The 26,931-nt window shown below is 23.1% G+C and overlaps 2 protein-coding genes, 2 long non-coding RNA genes and 2 pseudogenes across 4 annotated transcripts; 2 read left to right on the forward strand and 4 right to left on the reverse strand.

Annotated features, from left to right (window-relative positions):
- The first annotated feature begins 532 nt into the window (after positions 1-532).
- LOC113549781 lies at positions 533-1,261 on the forward strand. The gene is made up of 3 exons (XR_003404959.1): positions 533-554; positions 633-780; positions 1,138-1,261. It is a non-coding gene; the product is annotated as an uncharacterized LOC113549781 (long non-coding RNA).
- Positions 1,262-3,896: 2,635 nt separating this feature from the next.
- On the reverse strand, positions 3,897-5,303 carry LOC113551467 (annotated as a pseudogene).
- A 5,441-nt stretch (positions 5,304-10,744) lies between these two features.
- Positions 10,745-11,587, forward strand: LOC113549783. The gene is made up of 3 exons (XR_003404961.1): positions 10,745-10,843; positions 10,934-11,080; positions 11,530-11,587. It is a non-coding gene; the product is annotated as an uncharacterized LOC113549783 (long non-coding RNA).
- A 2,360-nt stretch (positions 11,588-13,947) lies between these two features.
- LOC113549784 lies at positions 13,948-15,030 on the reverse strand. The gene is made up of 4 exons (XM_026951243.1): positions 15,006-15,030; positions 14,369-14,749; positions 14,184-14,252; positions 13,948-14,100 (listed from the first exon to the last, which is right to left on the reverse strand). The coding sequence occupies exons 2-4, from the start codon at positions 14,741-14,743 to the stop codon at positions 13,948-13,950; spliced, it is 597 nt and encodes a 198-aa protein (XP_026807044.1). The 5' UTR covers positions 14,744-14,749; positions 15,006-15,030.
- Positions 15,031-16,831: 1,801 nt separating this feature from the next.
- On the reverse strand, positions 16,832-20,128 carry LOC113551546 (annotated as a pseudogene).
- Positions 20,129-22,949: 2,821 nt separating this feature from the next.
- Positions 22,950-25,369, reverse strand: LOC113549785. The gene is made up of 5 exons (XM_026951244.1): positions 25,202-25,369; positions 24,600-24,908; positions 23,562-23,948; positions 23,175-23,243; positions 22,950-23,102 (listed from the first exon to the last, which is right to left on the reverse strand). The coding sequence occupies exons 1-5, from the start codon at positions 25,367-25,369 to the stop codon at positions 22,950-22,952; spliced, it is 1,086 nt and encodes a 361-aa protein (XP_026807045.1).
- Positions 25,370-26,931: the final 1,562 nt, after the last annotated feature.

Consider the following 26,931-nt stretch of genomic DNA (forward strand, 5'->3'; position numbering starts at 1 on the left):
AACCAAAAATATTCGCCTCACAACTTTAAATCGACTTTTCACAAATTAATTTTTAATAAAATCATTTGATGTTAGTATTTTTGTTTTATTCTTAGTTTAGTTAGAATATAAAAAATATCAGTAGGTAGTTAGGATTTTGAATCTGGATAATATCAAATTTACGATGTCAGTTAAATACTTTTACATGTTATTTATAAGTCGTATCAATGTAGATATTTCATATAATATTAATTATGTACAATGATTTAAAAGTATGTAAATAATAAATATTATGAATAATTATAATGCTATGTGTATTAAATTAATTTTGAGAGATAATCCAGAGTATAATTTATATTATGTACATGATGAGTATAACTACATATTTCAAGGTTTAAAAATTTTAATTTAACAATTTCTATGAAGTATGATAGATATATACAATTTTTGAAATATTATAATGATCACGCCACACCGTCGCCCCACTTTCAGTGATTATACACGGAAGTGTATAAAAGAGCAACCGAGATCCTGATCTCGGCATAACACATCTATTTGTGCAATTATATTCTTTGGTGAGTACAAAACGATAAAAATAATATTTTCTATTTATTTAAAACTAATAACATTTTATTTTTATTTTCAACTTGCAGTTTTCACTTTAATCCTCAAAAACCAACCTACAAATCAAAAATGGGCGCTGAAAAAGTAACCATGAACATCGTTGTCGTCGGAGAAGTCCAATCTGCTAAGGCCGTCAAATCAGTCGCCAAAGCCACCCCAGCCTCCAGCCAATTGATGGTGAGTACACATGTTTATTTATATGACAGTTAGATAGCCGATTTCGTACAATTTAGATTTATATATGATTGGAAATATAATCACAACAATTTATGCCAATTATAAACAATATCTAATATTTTTTTTTTTTTTTTTTGAAATTTGATGAATTTAATGACTAAAAAGTTATTGTGATTATAATTTTAATTTTTTTTTATCAAATAATTAAATTTGCAAGGGAAACGATAGTCAATTTTAATTAAATATTTATAGGTACCATTTTTTTATTGCACTTTAAAACACAATGAAAATTATTTGAAACGTTTGAATAAAAATTATCAACTATTAATTAATGTATTTATTTTCGTTTTGTTTCAGAACTGTTAATTCATGTAGCACATGCATTGCAAAATTTAAAAATGCCATAGTCCAAACAATACTTAATAATATATGTCATTTATATCAGTATTGACAAAATAAAACTTTCCGACATGCATAACTATTTTATATATTTTTTTAATTTTTACCTATTTCATTACCCAAAATACTGATCAGTGATTTTTTAATCACCAAGTTGTTTTACATACAAAAATATTATTTATATTTTAGTATTTATTATCTTTTTTGTATCATATTAAAATGTTGATATGTACTTGGATAACAATTAATAACAGATACTTCAATACCTGATAATACACTATATCATATGTTTATTTTTTTATGTATGTATATTATTATAATATCCGTTAAAGAAAGATTTTAGAATAGAATAATGACAAATCTTTAGTTATTTTGAACTTAATTAAAGCATATCTATCCAAATTGTTAATGTTATAGTATTATGGATTTAAACTATTATAGATTGGTCGTATTCAGAATAATCAGATAATTTGCTCTTCATATTGTTAAATTGTTTAGTCATTGACCTTGGTGAACTTACACTCGTCGAGTGTTTTATTAATAACAATATATCAGTTAAATAATATTAGATCGAAATCAAAAAAAAAAACATAAAAAATAGTTTAAATTGGAACATAATATTAGTTATACATAATAATATTATGCTTGATGGTTTCGTTTACGATATTCTATGGTGTATTAACATATAAAATTATTTTCTTTAACAGTAAAATTAGTCTAGATTAAATGTTTTAATTGATGAAAAAAAAATAATTAAAAACAATCCACGATTAATATTGATTAGATTAAATAATTTATATGTGTATAAAAGATAAATATAACAATACTTAATGATATATATATCTGAAAAATAATTTATGATTTATGATTAATGTAATATAATATATTCCGTATTTTTATAAGAAGTGTTATAGAATTGGGGTTTATCATTCAATTATCAAAAGGTTTTTGCGTTGATTTTTTTTACATCTGATATTTACTGTTTTTTTTTTTATATACTTGTATTTAAAATATATCTTATGAATTATCAACAATATCAACGAAAAAATTCTCTAAAAATAGCCAAAAATTTCATAAAAAAAGTCATATAATGCTGAAATTAAAATAAATAAAACAATAATGAAGTACATTTTATTTTTATTTTTAATAGGTAGGTTATAGGTACATATTATTAAATTTATGGAAATTTTATTATTCTATTGAAACAATTACAAAATCAGTTATTTTTACTTTTAGTCATCTTCGTCTTAGAGTTATTCTTATTTTTATTTATAAAATATAAAATTAAGATTATGTTAAATTGTACTGTAAATTATTAGAAGTATGTTAAATAAAGACATATTTGCATAAACTAACAATGTTTTGATATCATATTTTAAATTATTTAATGTTACTAATCGAATTTGAAAAAATTATAAATATATGCTCTAAAATAAATAAAATAACCTGAAAAAGCTAAATAAATTTATATATCATTTTTGAAATATCTGTAAGACTATAATAGAATCGAATCAAATTATGAGCTTGAAATACATATTTATAGAACAATAAAAAAAAATTATCTTGCCATTATAATCTATAGATATAATTAAAGTATTCAAGATTCGTTGACAGCAAATTTATGTATAAGTTAAGCTCAGGTAAAATTATTGAACTTTTGTTGTAAAAAATCACAATATTAATTTGAACTAAATATTATACATTTTAAAAAAAGAACAAATTAAATCAAGAAAACGAAAGTACAAATGTTTGCATATGAAACACTGAATTATGAAATGATAAGAATAATGTTTTTATTTTTTAGCAAGTAAATAAAAAGAAAAATATCTAATAAATACAAGCATATCAATATAATTTATAATACGTTTGCAACTGTTTCTATTAGATTCTAAGCTGAGCAACTGCATTTTTTGATTTTATAAGGATGTATTTTTTTTTTTTTTATGTACTCGATAGGGAATCAATAAAATTATTCAATTTTTAACTTTGAGTTATATAAATAATAATAAAAATATATATTGTGCATAAATATAAATTAGTGATATTCATAATTTTATATATTACACTATATCTTATGATGACCTGTGTATAAGTACTAAACATTAAACAAAAATTGTGAAATTTATAAAATTATTTTATTTTATAGTTTATAATCATTAATCGCTAGGTGTCAGAATAACGATAATTAATTTTAATATTAATTAATTGTTTTAAATTAATTAGAATTGATTAGAAAACTAATTTTCCGTACATTATTTATTTAATGTACACAGTGATACAATTAAAATATTTAATCTAATTAAAATATTAAATGTAATACAATCACATAAGACAGTAAAGTGATAGTGGTTTATTAATTAGCAACATAATTATTTTTAATGCCATGATTTTACTAAAAATTATTTCAATCAGCATTAACACAAATATATTAATAATATATAAATAAATCTATTATTATGAATATCCTTAAAAAAAAAATGATAAAACATCTCAACAAAGCTTATAAATTGTAAACATTTAATTTAATATATAACTTTAACTGATTTACATATTAATGACATACACTCAACAGTAACTATAAAATATAGCAGATAAAATGTCCTGGTTTTATATTTATTTATGTATTTATGAATAATTACTTAAAATAATAATAACTGAAAGTGAAATCAGTGGCTGTTAATAGACAGCTACTACAATTGAAAAAAATCTTTGTTTATTTATTTATTTAATTTAAACATAATTTGAATTATTAAATAGGCAAGTATTTTGTTTATTAAAATAAGTAGTTTTCTTAGATTTGTATTCCATACAGCTCAAAACGATAGTATTCGTGCAATCATCGTAGTATAAAAATCTTAATCTTAGAAAAATAATTATCCCATATTAATAAAAATTTAAAAAAAATCATTAAAATATTATACCTGTCATTTTATTCTAGGGTTTTTTCTATTACGGACCGTTGATGTAGGACAAAAGTCATCCGGTTAATCTAAAAACCAAAAAAATTATTTAATACTATATTTAATACATTTTTAAAGCTCTGATCTAATATATGATCAATTTTTTACTGTTGATGTTTAAATAACATCAAAAATGACTGTATAAGATGCAAATTATAGTGCTATAAAATGAGTTACATGTAATAAAACATTATGGTACCCATGGAAAAATTTACTATTAATTTATAACTATTTACATAGTAAGTATTGAACTAATATAAAAAAAATATACTAACTAACCATTCTTAATAATAATTCTATGCTAGCCAATTCAAAAGAATACCGATCATTAATATACTTTCTAGGAAATAACAAATGATTGTACGTCCATTTAATGATTTCACAAATATTTCCGACAATAAATATAACAATGACCGACAAACCATAAATTGATCTGTTTATATGGTTTAAGCATTCTACTTCTTCCAAGTACATATCTCTGAATGTACTTAAACTTGTATTTCTTTCTGAAATGTTTTCATTTATCATGTACACCATTCCCTGTATGTATAATATTAGTAGTATGTATTCATAAAATGAACCACATTCGTAAGCACTTAAACATATCCATTTAACCTAAAAATATATAATATTTGGAATGACATTACAGCTTCTTGTATAGTATAATATACTATCTATCTACTATTATCTATCTTACATACGTACTAAAAATAAATTCGCAGTATTTTTAAATTAAGTTGTTTATGAACATTTTGTTTAATACACATTTGATAAAAGAGAATTCCAGGATCAAGGCAAAGGATTAACGAAATATTAACTTCAAAACAACTATACAGTTTTTTAAAATTAAATAATAATTTAGATATTAATGATAACCATATCTATTATTTTAACATTTCTGATATTAATGTTCAACCATAATAATAGAGTTATAATACTTGATACAACATGTAAAATAAATTCCAATAATAAAAACCAATTGATCTTTATTTCTATCATTTCAACCGTATTCAAGCAAATCAATTTTTCATGAATTTTTTCAAGCTTTGACAATATTATGGATAACTGATTATCGAAAAATACACGCCAAATAATCGATACGAATTTTCCAACTATCATCAATTCATAATAACAGATAATTATTAACGACATAATTTCAAACATTTCATTATCACAAAATAAAATTGCGTAAATATATTTTAGATAGATTATAGACTTTAGATTATAATATTATTTAAGTATTATAAATTAATTTTCAACATTCTACAATCGGTCACCAATTATAATTATAATTATTATTATAATCATACAACTATATTATATATTTACCGTTGGGTAAAGTAAAATTTTATAGCAATCTTTTGAAATTGAATTAGTTATTTGTATATGTCCACTTGCATATTCTTCTAAATGATATTGTGTCACATAAATTGTGTAAAAACAATTAACACATATTGAAAATAAAGTTATTTAAAATTCAGCTATAAAAATTATTAATTTATAACAAATACTCTAAAAATAATGAATATAATATCATAATATTAATTTTATTAGATATTGATATTATAGTAATATACGAATATACATAGTCTAGAACGTATTAGGAAATTCACGTATATTTACTATTCAATTTTAAATCATAATTGAAATTAAAAACTCTTTTTAAACGTTTCCTAAAATTTGTATTATCTATCATATAAAGTTATTTAAATAAAATTAAGTATAGTCATTACCCATATATTAGTCAGGTAAAACACAGATAAACTAACGTATATTAATGTACATCACAAGAAGTAAAATATCAAATTTGTCTTAAAATGTCTTTGACCGTAATTTATACAACCAATACCGATATCAAAAAAATACTATTTGAGTTATTTAATACTGGTATCCCACTCATAATCGCTTGTATTTATTTTTATTTTTAAGTTAAGTAAAAAAATAACAAGTGTCTTAGGATTTATGGTTTAAGACCGTTGCTGATATTAACTGAATTCAAACTACTATTTTAATTGTTTAAATAGATAGATTTGCTAATATTTTGACAAGGAAATTAAAATTACCATTACCAAAAGTCATTGGAGTGGAAATCAAATATTTTTGAGTGCACAATAGTCATTTCGTATAGCTTTTACTTAGAATGGTTATTTTACAGGTAGTTTCACACTCATACCTAATCTGTATTATAATTATTTAAAATAAAAATAAAATAAAAAAATTACATTTTTAGTGCTTTTGGTTTGTAATTTGTAACCGTTGATGATTTAAACTAAATTAAAACTATTGTTTTAAATGGATCAACAAATTAATTTACATAATTTCACTTGAATATGATATTGAATATTATTATTTATTCGCAAAACAAATATTGATGTTTATTTATTTATATAATTGACACATATCCATTATACTTATTAGTTGTTTCTCAATATGTTATAATATATTATGCATAGTCCTGCTCACTAAAAAATGAGCGCAAATATTGTCGGGACCAGCGGTTCTCATTTTTGTGGTGGTTGTTTTATGGCCACAAGACACCATAATAACATGGCAATTTACGCCTATGATTTTTGTCCATAAAGCCAGACGTTTACCGGCACGATGTGCATCATTGCATTTGCGATTGGTTTGTCGTATATATAAAAAAAATATATTAAGATAGTTTGAACATTTTTATCGTTACAACATACCCAAACAATGTGATATGTATACATTCTCAAAATATCATACAAAGACAACATCAACCCCGCAGGGAAATATCATATAACAAATAAATCATGCAAAATGAACGGTGACACTCTTGACAAGTCGCAAAAAAATCCACGTTAATACGTGTGTCCTGAGAAATGTACACCTAAATACACGTACAGTTAAAATTATGCACAACAAGTACAATAAGAGCAACACATATATGTTCATAACTCTATATAAACACAAAGCGGTAATACAGACTTATTTCATTCAGATACCATATAATATAGAAGCCTCACTACGGCGCGTTTGTCTGACACCGCAGCGTTTTACTACAATCTATAAGCACAGCTAAAGACGTTTTCTGAACACCGAATCTGTACAGCAAAATATAACATTGACTGTACTAAAATTATGGTATAAAAGTTTTGATTACAAACCACGCTTAAAAAGCGTTTTTCTTTAGCTAACGTCTTATCATCGCTTCGATCTGAATACCGTTAATGGTATTATATTGACATACTCGTAATCACCTTATTTCGTGATAAATAATGCATTTTTTGTTAATTACACTGACTTAACGAGTCCACTATATCTTTTATCTTCTACTATCTAAGTCACATACTATACACATATGAGTGATAGATTTACGAAAAAAAAAAATAGAAACACTACTCAATCCATTGCCTACTCTACTGGTGCATTTGCAATATCAGATTTCCTAGTTGGTTTACTTTACCAGAGACCCAAAACTATAGTCGAGAACCATTCTTAGCTGAACTCTTAAATGTTCATGTAAAATTGGCATCTATTCTACTGACCTACGAGTAAATTACAGCGTAACTAAATCAAAAACAAACACCTTAAAAGACGGAAAATACAGATTTATTTTGTGGTGTCAACACATAATGAATTATGTACAAATTACATATAATTATTAATATGTATTGTTTGAACTATGGCACTTTTGAGTTTGGAATTTAAGGGGAACGGCACTTTGTGAATTAACAGTTCTGAAACAATATAAAACACGGTTGATCAGTTAACACAATGAAATTTAAAAGTTTGATGTATAACATTCTGTAAGCGAATATAATTTTTGTATATAAACCAAATAAATCACAAGTTTAAACTGTTTTAAACTATCAACAATTAAAATTGATAATAGGATATTATAATAGAATAACAAAAAAGAATTCTTGCGTTGTTATCGCCTTGGTCAACTATGTATAGTGTATTAAAATTATGTACAATCAATCGATTGCATTTCATATATATAATATTATATATTATACAGTTTGTATTTGTATAATATTAATCAAATTATTATCATAAAAATTATATGATGAAATCTCATAAAACTATTCAAAAATCGAAATTTTTTCTGTGTTTACCATCAATTGGCTAGTGGCTGGACTGGCCTTGGCGATGGTCTTGACAACCTTGGCAGATTGGACTTGTCCGACGACAACGATGTTCATGGATACTTTTTCAGCGCCCATTTTTGATTTGTTGGTTGTTTTTTGAGGATTTAAGTGAAAACTGCAAAACTATAATTAGTTTATTATAATATATAAATATTGCTGTGAAATTAAAAATATCTGCGAATAAAAATTGTGGTTCAATGGGTACTTACCAGAAAATAAAATTGCACAAAAAATGTGGTATGTCGGAATCGAGCATTTGGATGTCTTTTTATACATATATGAAAGGTCGCCTAAAGTGGGGCGTTATAGTGGCGTGATTTATTTATATGATACCGTTCATCTTCAGTTATTGCCTTATTGGTTGATGATACGCTAAAAGGCGATCGATAATGTATCACGTCTTAATTATGTAAAAATAATGATTTAAATGTTGGTTTATACAATCGAATTATAGAAATATTAAACAGGAAACGATTGTATTTTCGGTGAATGTGTTCAATTTAAATCCAATTATGATATATGATTGTTTACTGAAAATAATTCTGAGATGTCTATCAGTCAATATCACCAAACGTATTTCATGATTAATATTTTTGATATTATTATTTATTTAATTTATGTTACTGCTATTATGCAATAGATTGAATAAAACATACCTCCAGTAAATATTGCATTTAAAAATACCGTTATGTGTGTAAAATATTATAATATACGTAAAAGTTATATATCTCCACAAATAATGTTATTGAACCATATTTAAATAATGAATATCATTGTACAGGATTCAAATAAATAATAGTTTCATCTAGAAATAAATATTTTTTAGATTTTTAAGTTTCAGTATAAACTACTTATGAAAAACGTCGTATTAAATCGCTATGCCTAAACTATAAAAATTGAACATTCTAAATAATCTGTAAATTTTCATGGTTATGACGAATTTTGAAAAAAAATTTTCTTCAAACTCCTTAAATAGTACCTATGTATTAAATTTCCAAACTATTTAATTGGGCAAAAAAATATTATCTACACTTAAAGATAAAAATTGATAATTGAAAATTCCAATCTAGTAAAAAAAAAATTAAATTTTTTTTTATGTTTAAAAAATAATAATATGTACATTTATTGATAATTTCAAGTAATAATGATTACTGTTTTTAGTTAAAATAAATCATTAAAACTCGTTTTAAGAGAAATAGTTATTTTATAAGTAAATTTACCATTTTTGTCGACAAAAAAAATTTAAAAATTAGAAACCAAAAATATCTACAACTCAAAAAGAGAGAAAATATTGAAAAAAAAATAATAATAAATATAGAAAATGATTATACTTATAAGAATTTAGTGAAAATAATAAATTATATACGATTGTTTGTTTTCGAGTTATATAAAACGAATTGCTGATCGTTATGAAAAATGTTGACCACTTTGAAATACAAAATTAATCCAATTTGTTATCGGAAGTAGTTTTTATATTACACTGTAGATTTGGAGTGTACCTTGTCATTGAGTATGTTACTGTAATGGGTGTGTTGAGTTTATATTCAAAGATACTTCACTGTATACGAAAAATTATAGTAGAGACGGATCTGTTATCACATTAAAATATAATTAATAAAAGACATTATATTATATTGAAAATATCAAAATAATATAATATTTACAAAGTAATAAAATAATACACGCAATTTAGTGAAATTGTCTAAGAAATATTGTTTAATTAAAGTGAAATAACTAAAATCAATATAACAATATTCACTTTTTATATATCAATACAATTGTGTCCCAATTTAAATTTTAAATGTCAAAAAAAAAAATGAAATTTATATTTTTTTTTTTTTTGGTTTCAGTATAAACTACATTCTATGCGAGGAACCAAGTATTAAATTGTCAATATTTATCTATACAAATTTATCGTTTATACATTTTAAACATCAAAAAAAAAATTGCAAATTATTTTCTGAAATTTAAAATTTAAATACTAATAAAAAAATTGTGACAATATTGTATAGAGCAAATTAAAAAATCTTTATGGCTTTATTATCAACATTTGATGAATCTATTATTAAATTAAACATATTGACAAAAATTCAATGCTACTTATCATCCATATATTTTGAAGAAAAAATCAAAAATTGCAAATATCTGTAAGAATAAATTCACTTTTAGCATAGAACAATATAACAAAAATAAAAATTTAGATTAAAATTTTTTAAAAAGAAGCCTTTTGTGTTATGAGTAAAATGTTCGTGTTTTTTTTTTTTTATGTTTTCTCACTAATTACTAATAATTTATTGGATCATTGGGTGTATGAGTAACTAGCTAGATTTACATATTTGCATATCTAATTAAATACATAGAAAATATATGGTAAAATAATTGTAATTTATTATATTATCTGACACATGATGGTTAGGAACACAAATTACTTTTAAGCGCCATATCAGCAATGAACCAACAACAAGCACTTGTTGCAATCACGCCACAAGACACTGTTCTATATTAAGCAAAATATGACAGAGTATAAAAGGAAGTACTATTACTTCATTCAGACATAACACAATTTTTGTGCAAATTTAATCCTTAGTGAGTATATTATAAAACTAACTTAATAATAACATTAGTTTTAATTAATTTAAATCATTCACATTTTACATATTTTGTCTATATTTTTAGTTTTCACTTGATTCCACAAAAACAAATCCAAATCCGAAAATGGGTGCTGAAAAAGTAACAATGAACATCGTTGTTGTCGGACAAGTCCAATCTGCCAAGGCCATCAAATCGATCGCTAAATCCACCCCAGCCACCAGCCAGTTGTTGGTGAGATTATAAATTATTTAAGATATTTCGATTAGAATTTAAATTAATTTAACTTGTTTGTTTTTTTTCGAAATTTTATTTTATCATTGATTTTAACAATATTTATTTTATAAATACTTTTGTATGCACGTGGCCCGTACTCATTATATACTCATAATACTTATATAATACTCATTTAATAATTATAGATTAGATTGATAAATCAATTAATTATTGTAATTAATTAATTTTTTATTTATTTTTTGTCTTAATAATCTATATTATCTAATAGTGCTGATGCATTATTAAAAAATGTCTTATTTTTATTTAGGTAATTGCTGATAATAATAACCTTTTATGATTTCATTCTAATAACATTGGAACTAATTATTTGGTTTTAATAAGATTCTTTATTATTTTTATATTATATAGTATATAGTATTAATCGACTATTTTTTGTTTTGTTCCAGAAATGTTAATTCATGACATCCACATCAATCTCAAATTCAAAAATGCCATAGCCCAAACAGTACTTAATATTTTTATAATTCGTTGATAATTATAATGTGTATTAATATTACAAAATAAATCAGTCTCTTCCATCAATTAACTTGTTTATTATCTGTTATTTTAGGTTTCCAATATGATTTATAATTCTCAGTTGCCATTTTAATAATATAACAATGATAAAGTAGTGGACATTATTTTTTTATACTTAATACTTAATACTTGTAGTTTGATTGTGGTACATTTTTATTTGTTTCGCTTAACTACAATTTCACCAACTTATTTAAGATATATTTAAATGTTCTTAACAAATATTGGATTTTATATTTCAACTTTACTATTGGGAATTTGAAAATATCTGAAAGTTTGACATATTTCATTGTACTGAATAATCGTAAATAACAATTATTATACAATGATTTTAAATTATTTGATAAAATCGATAACATACTACTATAAAAAATGGTTGTAATATTTAACAAAAATTAAAATTTATTACAAAAAAAATAAATAAATAAATACTTAATATTTAAGTAAAAACTCATCATATTATGTTTATAACAACATATTAATTAATGCTTATTCATAAGAATACAAATATATATTTTTATTTGTTGATTTATTAGATTTACTAAGATTATCATAAACTTTAAATAATGTACAGATTCTAATTATACTTGTATACATGTAGTCCATAAGTGTATATAAATTATTTTGGTACAGCATTTTTTAAATGAACTGTCTAATTTCTGTATTAAAATATGATGAGAGCTGACATAGTAGAATATTTGCATTGTATAAAATTACTTTTCCGGATACACGTCGGTACGAGTTTGATAAAATAGTCTTCTTGTTTTATTGTTACCTATTTACCTTTGTTGTTGCTATTATTAATTTCTAATTCAGTGTCAAAATTGTAGATTGAACTAGTCGAATTATTTAATTAATCATTAATTTATTTGAAACACCTAAATTAACATTCAGGATATAAACATTATTATTTATGTATTTAGGTCGTTCAGAAATACTCTCTGTTGTCGGTAGTTAGCATTTATATTGTATTTATAAGTATTTAGCAATTACGTCTATATGTACGCTAGTTGCGCCAGTGTTACATTAGCGTAATAAATATTTGGATGTTGTATTGTTACAGAGTTTATAAAAATGTATTGATAATTATCAGGAATAGTATTTTTAATATTAAATTTAATATCTATTCAATCAAAAATCAAAAATCATTAATTTATATTTTATTTCAATAATACTAGTTTGTTATATTTTTATCAGATACTTTGATTCAAAGTTTAATTAAATATAATTATAATAAAATAACATATTTTATATTATTTATATATTAATATTTTCAAAATATAATACAATTGTATTCAGTGGTAGTAACTTATTAATTAAAAAAATATAATTGTTATTGGTGATGTGTTTTTACTAAATATTATATTTCAATAAGCAATATTATAACCAATAAATATATATACAATAATATATTATTATTAATATCCTTATAAATAAAGGCTGAAAAGTTATCAAAGCTCAGAAACATTCTTAATAAATTATTAATGGATTATCATCAAATTTAATACATACATTTAAGTGGTTTACATAATGATGAGTTACATTTAACACTTACCTACTATAATTACACTTAAAGAATATCTCTGTTTTTTTATTTTGTTTTTTTTTTTAACTTTAACAGAATCTGAATTATTAAATAAGCAAATATTTTGTTTAAGAAAATAAGTAGTTGTCTTAAATTAATTTGACATATTCCATAAAGTTCTAAACGATAGCGTTTATGCAATCTTCGTTGAATAAAAAACTTGATTTTAATAAGAATAATTATCCCATATTAATCAAAAATCGAATACAAACTACATGTATATTAATTATGCCTGGCATTTTAAATTTTAGGTTTATTTCTATCGTATTGATGTAATACAATACTCATCCGGTTAATCTAAAAAGTAAAAAAAATAATTTAAAATAAGATCAACACACTAATCAAAAACAATCTATTTATTTTAAAGCTCTAAACTAATATTTGATCACATTTTTATTGTAAATGTTTAAATTTCTTCAAAAATATTTCTATAAGATTTGTGAAATCATAGTGTTATTACATTTAAGGTAATAACATTATGGTACTCATGGAAATATTAACTATTAATTTATAGCTAATTAACATTGTAAGTATTGAATATTAGTAAAACAGTACTTAATAACAATTACTATAAAGCATGATTATTATATCTATAAACATCTCAATAAATAAATAATTGAACAATAATAATAATAAATTATAGAATTTAGAAGTAATAACTGATAATTTACTACATTTTTATTATATTCATTAATTATAACTCTCCTTATTTTTTATTTAATTTGAACAGAGTTTGAATCACTAAGTATGCAAAAGCTTTGTTTGATAAAATAAGTAGTTGTCTTGGATTAATCTGACATATTCCATATAGCTCAAAGTGATAGTATTCGTGCAATCTTCGTAGTATAAAAAATTTTATCTTAATAAAAATAAAATTATCCTATATTAGTAATTTATTTAAGATGTATTAGTTCATAGTTGAAGTAAAAACATTAGTTATACCTGACGTTTTATTCGAGGATTGTTTTCTATAATGGATCGTTTATGTAAGACAAGACTCATACGATTTATCTGAAAACCAAAAAAAAATACTTTGAAATAAAATAAAAACACTAATTTTATTTACTTATTCATATAACATTATATGTGTTTAAACAAAATGAATAATAAAAATATTTTATAATTACCTCTTTTTCTGTGGCATGACCAATTCCATATAATACCATAATATTGATAAGCCTTGTCAATATTGATATGATGGCATATAAAAACTCACCTTCGATGTAAATGTTTCTCGAAAATATTACATGATAATAAAGTGTTAATATGATTTGACAGATGTTTGACGCGATAAAACTCACTACAGCTGATAAACCGTATATAGATCTATTTATATCTTTTAAGCATTCAACAACTTCCAAATGCATATCCCTTAATATACATAAACTTGACCCTTTTTCCAGAATTTGTTTATTTATCATGTATACCATCCACTGTATGTATAATATCAGTAGTATATATTCATAAAATGCAAAGCATTGACAAAAACTTGCGGCGACCATATTGACCTGAAAATATGCAATAGTTAATAAATAAAAGTTTTTTCCCGAAAATCGTATTTTTTTATGAATGAATAATTGACAACTGTAAATAATAAACATCAAACTGTCAATATAGTAAGTTGATTAACAATGTTAGTCTTAACATTTGACAGATAAACAAGATACAATAGTTACGTCAGACTAACAACGAACAATTTACTTAATGATTTATTTCGTCTGTAACATATTAGTATCTAATTTTGTATAATATGTTTATAATTACCGGGGTTAACAATGATTGTAAGATTTGAAAATAATTTCGTTTAATAGCTACGACCAAATGTATATTGAATCCTATACAATTTAAAATAATTCCAATAATGAAAAGCCAATTCATTTTTACTTTCATTGGTCTGACCACATTTAGTTGTATCAATATTTCGTGAATCGTTTCTAGTTTAGACAAAACCACAGACAGTTTATTATCAATAAATAAGCGCCACACGTGGGAAATGACTTGTCCAATGTATATTAATTCAAAACAACTGATCAGAACTACTGACGTAGTATCTAACATCTCAGGATCGAAACGCATCGCCTATAAAACATAATTTCATATTATTATTTATGTATTATTTTATCAGATAATAATAATAATGCACATTTATATTATTGACTAAATTATTCAAATTATTAATACTACCGGTGTGATTTAATAAATTTTCATTTTCACGTGGGATTTAAAAAATAACCTAAAAGGCTTACAAAAATGTCACCTAGTAGTGAAATCGACTGGACTTAAATGAAGTGTGTTATGTCCACATTCGAGGAAGATATATTATTTCGTTATTTCCACAGTATGAAAAAAAAAAATCAAAATTGAATAAAATAATTTATAATAATTATACTAAAAAAAATATAGTATGGTATTCAACATTTAGAACAATCGGCTTATGTGTTATGTAATAACACGTCCGCTGTAATATATTACTATCAAACTATTAAAATTACAATAAAGTTATGAATAATTATTTCTTACTATTTCATTTCCATCGTAGATTGTTTTTAAACCACAAAAAATAAATGTGCACCGCAATAAATAGAATAACACTATCATCTTAAAATTTCTCTGATGGTAGTTAATACTACCTAAACCGCAAATCAAAAAAATCCGATTAAAAGCATTAAATATAGATCGCACATTCATAATTGGCCGCGTTCTTCTTATTTTGCAATATAAAATGTCGATGAATATAAAACAGTGTTTTAGAATAATTTATTTTATACGCGGCTATTTTTGATTTTTACCAAGTTAATACTATTTAGTTTTTTAACCAATAGATTCACATTAATAATTTGTGTAAAAAAAAAAAATAAGTTTCGAGTGGGAGCACATATTAGTGTTGAGTAAATATAATATCATTTTAACTCTCATACTTAGTAGTATAAACATAACTATATAAAAAAAAAAAAGACGTTATTATATAACACTTAAAACACTTGTTCAGAATTTTTGTTTATATTAATTTTATAGATTAACCATTAAAACAAAAAGTATGTACATTGTACATATCACTAAATTTATAATTTTGATATTTAATGAATATTCTTTTTTAAAAACATAAATTTAGGATAATATAATAACACAATTTCTTTTAGAAAAATGCGTATAATTTAAATGAGAGAGAAATCGTATAATATTATAAAATTTAATTTAAGTTAAAAATATAATTATATAATTATTATTATTATAACATATATTAATAACCATGATCATCGTGTAAGATTGTATAACTTATAACTTATAAGCAATATTATTTTATATCCCATGTTTTGAATAAAAAATATATCAATCAGCAATATAACTAATAAAAAAATAATATATAAATTAATGTATTCTCATTCCCATATCTTTATAAATAAATACTGAACCATCTAACGACATATTTCATACATTAATAATGATTTAACATACAATTTAATACGTACATAAATGCAACAGATTTACAAAAATATAATTTACTTAAAATAATAATAATTTAAAGTGAAATCAGTGGCTTTTAACAGTGTTAACAAACTACAAATATTATGATTAAAGAATATCTTTGTTTATTTTTTATTTAATTTAAACATAATTTGAATTAATAAGTAAGCAAATGTTTTGTTTACTAAACTAAGAAGTTTTCTTAGATTAATTTGACATATTCCATACAGCTCAAAACGATAGAATTCGTGCAATCTTCGTAATATAAAAATCTTGATCTTCATATGAATAATTATCACATATTAATAAAAATCTAAAAAAATTACATTTAGTAAACACATTAATAATACCTGACGTTTTATTCTAGGGTTTCTTTCTATCACGGACCGTTGATGTAAGACAAAACTTATTCGGTTAACCTAAAAACCAAAAATAATAATTTTAAATAAGATCAACACACAAATCAAACACAATTTTTAATATTTAAAGCTCTGATCTAATATGTGATCACTTTTTGTTAGTGTTTAAATCTTATCAATATTGACTATATAAGATAAAAATCATACTATTAATAATAGTTTTTAAATTTATATAAATAGTTATATAAAAATATTTATTGTACTCGTATTAATCATAGTATTAAAGTGCATTAGTACAAAAATATTAAAATAATACAATTCTTAACTAACGAAATTCTAATATACAATATAATATTTAAAAACCTCTTTTTCTGTTATGTGACCAACTCCGTATAATATTATAATATTGGCCGTTTTTAATAATAATCCAATAATAGCAAATGCAGAATAATAACGATCATGAAGATTATAGTCCCTGGGGAATAACATATCACTGTATATCGCTTTAATGATATCACAAATATTTCCTGTAATATATACCAAAATGACCGGTAAACCATAAATTGAAGTATTGACATCGTTTAAACATTCTATTACTTCCAAATACATATCTCTGAATGTAATAAAGCAAGATTTTCTTTCCGAAATCTTTTCATTTGCCGTGTACACCATCTACCGTATGTAGTATGTATTCATAAAATGAACTACATTCACAAACAACCAAACTTATCCAATAAACCTAAACATAAAGAATATATGAAATGTTATCACAGCCAATTGTATATTGTATCCATCTCACATAGGTACTATCATTGATTTTAGAATACAGAGATTACAGAACTTATAGACAATGTAACGTTAAGATTTGATAACTATTCATAACACGAAAACAATTATGATGGAGGTACTATGAAGCACTAATGTAGATTTGATACATCCACTAAACGTGCAATTTAATTGTAAGTTTATGGTGCAACCAGTAGTTAAGCACTATAGTGTGTTATTAAAACAAAGATGTTGGTATTCTCACATGTTAGGTGAGAAACGTGGGGTTGTATAGCTTCATGGTAGTTCCTAAAAAAATACCAACTGAAATACAATAATTTTCCCTTAATACAATTTTAATCGTTGAAAATCCTTATTATATTTTTCCTACCTCTCTATTCTATAATCAATGGTCGTACAAATCAATTATTAGAGGTATTTTAATTTAAGTTGTTTATTATTGTTTTTATATGCATCTTTTAAATTAGATAATTATAATAAGGGTAGAGGACTTGTAGCATTTGCATATTTTTTTTTGCACAGTCACAAAAATAGCAGAGTGCAAAATTATTTGGTTTCATGCTTCCACAAAGCTACTTTTGAAATTTTATTATGCATATAAATGCGTATTTATCCTATTTTTAGATGCATATTTTAAAAAATTTATCATTATATCTATATTTTTTGTCTACGTTTTTGTTTATTTATTTATACAACTAAAATAACGATGGATTTTAAATTATTTTAAGTTTTGATCATAATATTAATATGGTTGTTGACTTATCACAGACAATTGTTTTTCCTAGAAACACGTCTCGTTTTGAAGAAGTATCCAGATAAAAAAACCAATAAATAAATTAATTAAAACAATCAATTGTAACTTATAAGTTGTTAAATAAAGATGTAAATGAAATTTATTCATTAAAATAATAACAGCCTACAGACAAATTCTTATTTTTTGTTCAAAAATATACATTTTAAAATCCATATTTTGTGTATTTAAGTGCATTTTAGGTGATTTTTTAGTGCTACAAGTCCTCTGTCCTAATTATAATTAAGGCAAAATATTAATGAACAATTTGTCAATTTATATCCAGTCGGATGTAAAATTAAATAATATAATTATATTAGTAAATAATTACCATATCAGTTACTGATAAATTTGTGTTATCAATTTTTATCCATAATAATATAATTGTTATATTTGCTATAACATGTAAAGTAATTCCAATAATGAAAAACCAATTCATTTTTGTTTTCATTGGGCGTGCCACAATTCAAGCGAATCAACTTTTCGTGAATTTTTTCAATTTTTGTCAATATGATAGATAGTTTTTTATCGTAAAATATTCGCCATACAATTGCTATAAATGTTCTAATAAACATAAACTCATAACAGGTGATAATTACTAGCGACGTTACTTCGTTTACTTCCTGATCAATTATTGATAGCTATAAAATAAAACTGTGTATATACATATTACAGTTATTTTCAAATTACGGTATTACAAAAGTATTATATATTCAATTTCAACATTCCATTATCGATCTATACAGCATCAATTGTGTAAAAATAAATATGTATAAAAAGATTATTTTAAATTTAGCTATAAAAAGTTAAGAATATATAGACTAATTGAATATTACAACTTTTCCAAAATTATGAACTTTTTTTTAATGTATCATAAACTTTGTAAAAGTTTATTATATAAAACTATTTAAATAAACTGAATTCTAGTTATTACTCATTTGTTGAACCGGTATAATCCATTAAAACCAACATAAATTAATAGATATCGTAAAAAATAAAACATGCTATTCGTCTTAAAATTTCTTTGGCCGTAGTTGGTACAACCAATACCGCATATCAAAAAACCTCTATTAAAATTATTCAATAATGATTTCACACTCATAATTTATTGTATTTATTTATATTTTTGAATGAAATAAAGAAAAAAATTTTGTAAGATTTATAATTTCTGTCCGTTGCTGATATTAACAGAATGCAAACTACTAATTTAATTGATTTAATGGATTGAATTGCTTATTATATTGACAAGGAAATGAAAATAACTATTTCAAAAAGCCGTTAAGTAATAATCAAATAACATTGAGTGCACAATACTCATTATATTTAATATACTTTGAATGGTTATTTTATACGCAAATTCTGTTTTAATTATTTTTAAGATAAATAAAAATTACCACTTTTAAGTCACTGATAATTTATATACGTTGTTGATTTTAATTAAATTAAACCTATTGTTTTAAATGAATCAAATAATGAATTTACATCATTTCACTTTAACTTGAAAATGAACATTTTTTACAAAACAATTATTTATAATTGACACTCGTTAAACCCATTATACTTATTACATCCTAATTTATATTTTATCAGGTAGTTTTTGTTTGTTTATATACGTACAATCGTTTTAGATGTTTATAATTATATTTCTTTATTAATATTTAATTTATCACATTTTATAACAAATAATACATTTAACGGGTTTTACGCACTACATTAATCCCCATGATTTTAATTTTAATTTTCTAACATATAAAAATGAGTACAATTATATGTCATTAGAATAAAAAAAAGTATGATCAATTAATAGCACCAATATTTTGTTTACTTCAAAAAAAAAACTGCTAGGGCATATGACGAAATGTTTACTACAATTCTCAATAAATTTTTTGAAAAAAAACTTTGCAAAAATTTAAAAAACCACTTATTTTGTTTTTTAATACACCATAATTATGCGGATGTTTCGCGTAAATTTATGTACTAAAATTGCTATTGGTGGCACAGTCAAAATATATTATAAAATTACTGTATAATGATACCGTGATGCCCTTTAAGGTATAAAAATTAATAGTATTTGAAAATTATTTTTTTTTTATTTATAATACGGATGAATCGTGTACTAATATGTATTAGGTATTTTATTTCATTACTATTCTATTCTTTACTTTTTTTCAAAGATTCAAATTTTGGATATTTAGCCAAAAGAATAACCTGCAATAATGAATATTTGTCAATTCAGTGGACCAATATAAACGTAGTTATTTTTCGACGTCTAAAAGGTGTAAACTTTGTTTTCCATTTCTCAACGAAAACAGCAAACGTGAATAAGACAAATTTATTTATTATAAAACGATCACTTTTTTTAATATTTTATTATTTATTGATACCATTACAAAATAATTATATTACACCAGTCCTAATGTGCCACGGAGCATTACCGCTAGCATGACTTTTTGTTGGGTTTTTGACAATTTTTTTGGATTATTAATATTGTTTTTGACATTCTTGATTTTAATACTATTAATAATTGTTCTACTATGACTGTTTGTAATAGTTATAACTTTTACGGTTATATTTTACTAATCACTTATATTTACATTGGCTTTTTATATTATTATATGTTGTGAAATAAATATATAATAAATCATTTATGATGATATTACACACTCAATATGTAATATATTATACTCGTATTATAGCGAAAATGTATGACGAATTTTCAAAAATAACCAAATTACATTTTTAGTCAGTAGTTATTCAAAGTGTATGAAAGCAAACCAACAAAAATAACAATTTTTAATGAACTTTTTATATTGCGTGGAGCATCTGTATTTATCGGTAACAGACGTACTGCAAGAACAGGTATGGGTCACATACAAAAAGTCACTGAAGACATGGATTATTTTTAATTAATTTGTGTACCCGATAATATATAGATATAATTGACTAATTTAATGCGACATATACTACTGGAAAATAAAGAAAAGTCGGAGTTTTAAAATTTAGAGAAGTGAGAGTAGATATGGCAAAATACATGACTTGGTATCAGAAACAAAAAAAACACGGATCAAAAAATATAAAATTACAATATGTATGTACTAAAATGTCTAACAATGAGTTTACAATTGAAGAATTCTTAAACCACATAGGTCATTGTCTAAGAAAACATAATTTATATTAATACTTTTAACTACGTATCTATTAAAATTAATTAAAAATAATCATAAATTAAATTATTGTTATAAATGAAAATATAAAAATAATAATTTAATATGTGTATAAAATATTAATTGTGTACAAACATTTTTAAATTTTTAAAATAAATATAAATACATATTAATTATACTAGTATATAAAATAAATTGAATTTTCAGACTTTTTGTTGTTAAAATGTTGTGTACAAGCTGATAACATTGAATGTAGTTGTAATGACAAATTTAAATTTTTTTGTTATTTAAATAAATAGCTTTAGTTTAGTTGACGTATTTATAAATAAAATAAAATTCATTGTTTGTTTAAATGTATTTCAAGTCTATGTTTAATGTGTTGAATTCTGTATGTCTTAGTACAATATGCATAAAGAATAAATAATAATACTTATTTATACAACTAAAATAGATACTATGGTAGAGTAAAATTTCCTGAGTTTTATATGATAAATAAATACACAATTAAGATCGGTCCTGATCGGTCGTATCTTTTTTACAATTGAGAGCGGTTTTACCTGCTAACTTTTATGCAATGTTGCGACATTGATTAAAAACACAAAATAGTATATCTGATATGAAATTGTAATATAACATATTAATATTAACATTTGATATAGATTTTTGTCGTTTAAAAAATATACAAAAATAAATTATTTGTAAGTTTAAGATACGATTCAATTTTTTTTTTCCAAATTTCCAGTCATTTCCGGTTAATTTTGAATATCGCACGAAGTCATGATATCTTTAGTTTGTTTAAAATAAATAAGAATTAAACATAAAAAAAATACAATCGTAGTCATGACTGGCCATGTTTTTTATAATATACTTTTGGTTGATCTTATTATTGTCACAATTAGTGTTTGAGATTGCTTCAAAACAGAAATAACTACATGTCTAGGATGATGCTAGCTTAAAATTTGGATAAACGACAACGTCTCTAAAAAATCGTTCACAAACGTTTGAATATAGAATACAAAGTTTTATTTCTTTGATTTGATTCAATCGCTCAACTAAAATAATAATAATAATAATTTAAAGTGAAATCAGTGGCTTTTAACAGTGTTAACAAACTACAAATATTATGATTAAAGAATATCTTTGTTTATTTTTTATTTAATTTAAACATAATTTGAATTAATAAGTAAGCAAATGTTTTGTTTACTAAACTAAGAAGTTTTCTTAGATTAATTTGACATATTCCATACAGCTCAAAACGATAGAATTCGTGCAATCTTCGTAATATAAAAATCTTGATCTTCATATGAATAATTATCACATATTAATAAAAATCTAAAAAAATTACATTTAGTAAACACATTAATAATACCTGACGTTTTATTCTAGGGTTTCTTTCTATCACGGACCGTTGATGTAAGACAAAACTTATTCGGTTAACCTAAAAACCAAAAATAATAATTTTAAATAAGATCAACACACAAATCAAACACAATGTTTAATCTTTAAAGCTCTGATCTAATATGTGATCACTTTTTGTTATTGTTTAAATCTTAAAGTAAGAAAGTAAAAACTAAGTAAAAAACTTAAAAAATTATAAGGATAAGAAGTATTTAAAAATACAATTTTTTAATAAAAACGTTCTTTTTATAATAATTTGAAACTATGTAAAAAAATATTTTTAAAAACATTAATAATTTTTGAATATTGAGTGTTGTTTGATAAAATAATACCTATGTATAATAAAATATATAAATACCTCTTTTTCTGTTATGTGACCAACTCCGTATAATATTATAACATTAGCCGTTTTTAATAATAATTCAATAATAGCAAATGCAGAATAATAACCATCGTTTTTACTATAGTCCCTGGGGAATAACATATCACTGTAAATCGTTATAATTATATCACAAATATTTCCTGTAATATATGCTAAAATGACCGGTAAACCATAAATCGAATTATTGACATCGTTTAAACATTCAATAACTTCCAAATACATATCTCTGAATGTAATAAAGCATGATTTTCTTTCCGAAATGTTTTCATTTGCCATGTACACCATCCACCGTATGTATAATATTAGAAGTATGTATTCATAAAATGAACTGCATCCACTAACAACCAAACACATCCAAGAAAGCTAAACATAAAGAATATTTTAAATATTATCACGGCCGAGTTTGTATTCTATCTATCTTACATAGGTACTGTCATTAGTTTTAGAATACAGAGAATACAGACCATATAGACAATGCAACGTAATAATTGCTAACTAATCATAACACGAAAACAATTATGATGGAGGTACTATGAAGCAATAATATAGATTTGATACATCCACTAAATATGCAATGTAGTCGTATGTTTATAGCGCAATAGGTAGTTAAGCACTGGTGTCTTGGTAAAACAAAGGTGGTAGTATTCTCTGATGTTAGGTGGGAAACGTGGTGGTATATCAATTCAAGGTGGTTCCTAAAGAAATACAATATTTTTCACTACCACAAACCAATCTAGAAATATGATGCATTTTCTGTTAATTCCTATAACACTACCTTTCAACAACTATTATTAATAAATTCCTTATACCATTGCCTAACTGTCTATTCTATAATCAATTTTGCTACAAATCAATTATTTGTATCTTTATTTTAAGTTGTTTATACTACGGTTTAAAAATACATATTTTAAAATAGATGACGAAAATCAAGGCAAAATTTTAATGAACAATTTGTCAATTTATATCCAGTCAGATGTAAAATTAAATAATATAATTATATTAGTAAATAATTACCATATCAGTTACTGATAAATTTGTGTTATCAATTTTTATCCATAATAATATAATTGTTATATTTGCTATAACATGTAAAGTAATTCCAATAATGAAAAACCAATTCATTATTGTTTTCATTGGGCGTGCCACATTCAAGCGAATCAACTTTTCGTGAATTTTTTCAATTTTTGTCAATATGATAGATAGTTTTTTATCGTAAAATATTCGCCATACAATTGCTATAAATGTTCCAATAAACATAAACTCATAACAGGTGATAATTACTAGCGACGTTACTTCGTTTACTTCCTGATCAATTATTGATAGCTATAAAATAAAACTGTGTATATACATATTACAGTTATTTTCAAATTACGGTATTACAAAAGTATTATATATTCAATTTCAACATTCCATTATCGATCTATACAGCATCAATTGTGTAAAAATAAATATGCATAAAAAGATTATTTTAAATTTAGCTATAAAAAGTTAAGAATATATAGACTAATTGATTATTACAACTTTTCCAAAATTATGAACTTTTTTTTAATGTATCATAAAATTTGTAAAAGTTTATTATATAAAACTATTTCAATAAACTGAATTCTAGTTATTACCCATTTGTTGAATCGGTAAAATTGATGGATACCAACAGAAACTAATAGAAATCGTAAAAAATGAAACATCCCATTCGTCTTAAAATATCTTTGGCCGTAGTTAGTACAACCAATACCGAATATCAAAAAACCTTTATTCAAATTATTTAATACTGATTTAAAACTCATAATTTATTGTAATTATTTATATTTTTGAATGAAATAAAGAAAAAAAATTTGTAAGATTTATAATTTGTGTCCGTTGCTGATATTAACAGAATGCAAACTACTATTTTAATTGATTTAATGGATTGAATTGCTTATTATATTGACAAGGGAATGAAAATAACTATTTCGAAAAGTCGTTTAAGTTAAAATCAAATAACGTTGAGTGCACAATTCTCAGTATAGTTATTATACTTTGAATGTTTGTTTTTATTTATTATTTATAAGATAAATAGAAGAACTGTCACTAATAATTTATAATCATTGCTGATTTTAACTAAATTAAACCAATTCTTTTAAATGAATCTAAAAATGAATTTACATTATTTCACTTTAACTAGAAAATGAGTATTTTTTACAAAACAAATATTTTTAATTGACACTTGTTAAACACATTATATTTATGACATCATAATTTATATTATATCACGTATTACTTATAGTGAATCATAATAATAATTTATATTGAATAAATAATTAAATAACAGATTAATAACATACAGTGATGTTTCATAGTCAATTCGCAACACTTCATCATAATAGAAAGATAAATGACTTTATATTATTAATGTATGATAAAAATCATAAAATAAACTTATAATAAACTTATTAGAATCAACTTATGAATTTGCATAATTGTTTAATCACAGATTAAGTGAATTTAAACAGGTAAAGATCTAAAAAAAAATAAGACCAAATAGTAATGTAGGTACATCGGAAATAACTATTTTTTTTTTTTTTTTTTGTCAATACTTAATGAATTAGACATATATTATTGTACTGTTTGAACTATGGCATTTTTGTTTATGATGTATGTAGCACATAAGTTAACAACTCTGAAACAAAAAATAAACATGTTAATTAAAACTAATATCTATAACTATTGCATAATTTAATAGAATATAATACACTACATTAAACATCAATAGCTGTAATATAAATGTATATTCAAATAGTTTTAGTAGATATATATACTTTTAAATTAAACCTGGAAAATCATGCTGCTATGTAGTTTTGTGTTTATCTGTTTGATTAGATTAATGTAATAACGCATTGAACAAGAGCATGACCGCTAGCATGACTTTTTGTTGTATTTTTGACAATTTTTTAGATTTTTTAGATTATTTATTTTATTGTTTTTGACATTCTTGATTTTAATACCATTAATAATTGTTCAACTAGAACTGTTTGTAATAACTATAACTTTTACGATTATGTTTTACTAATCACTTATATTTACATTGGCTTTTTATATTATTATATATTGTGTAATAAAGATATAATAAGTGGTTTATGATGATATTACACACTCAATATGTAAATATTATATGTAATATATTATACTCGTATTATAGCGAAAATGTATGACGAATTTTTAAAAATAACCAAATAACATTTGATCTGCGTAGGTAATAGACAACATACGTATGCCTATAATATATTTAGGTAACCATAAATAGTTACCTCTTTAAAAGGTGTTTAAAGCTTAAATGTTAATACAATTAGATATTCAATCAAAAAATCCT

Source organism: Rhopalosiphum maidis, chromosome 1 (assembly GCF_003676215.2).
Source record: "Rhopalosiphum maidis isolate BTI-1 chromosome 1, ASM367621v3, whole genome shotgun sequence".
Taxonomy (NCBI): domain Eukaryota; kingdom Metazoa; phylum Arthropoda; class Insecta; order Hemiptera; family Aphididae; genus Rhopalosiphum; species Rhopalosiphum maidis.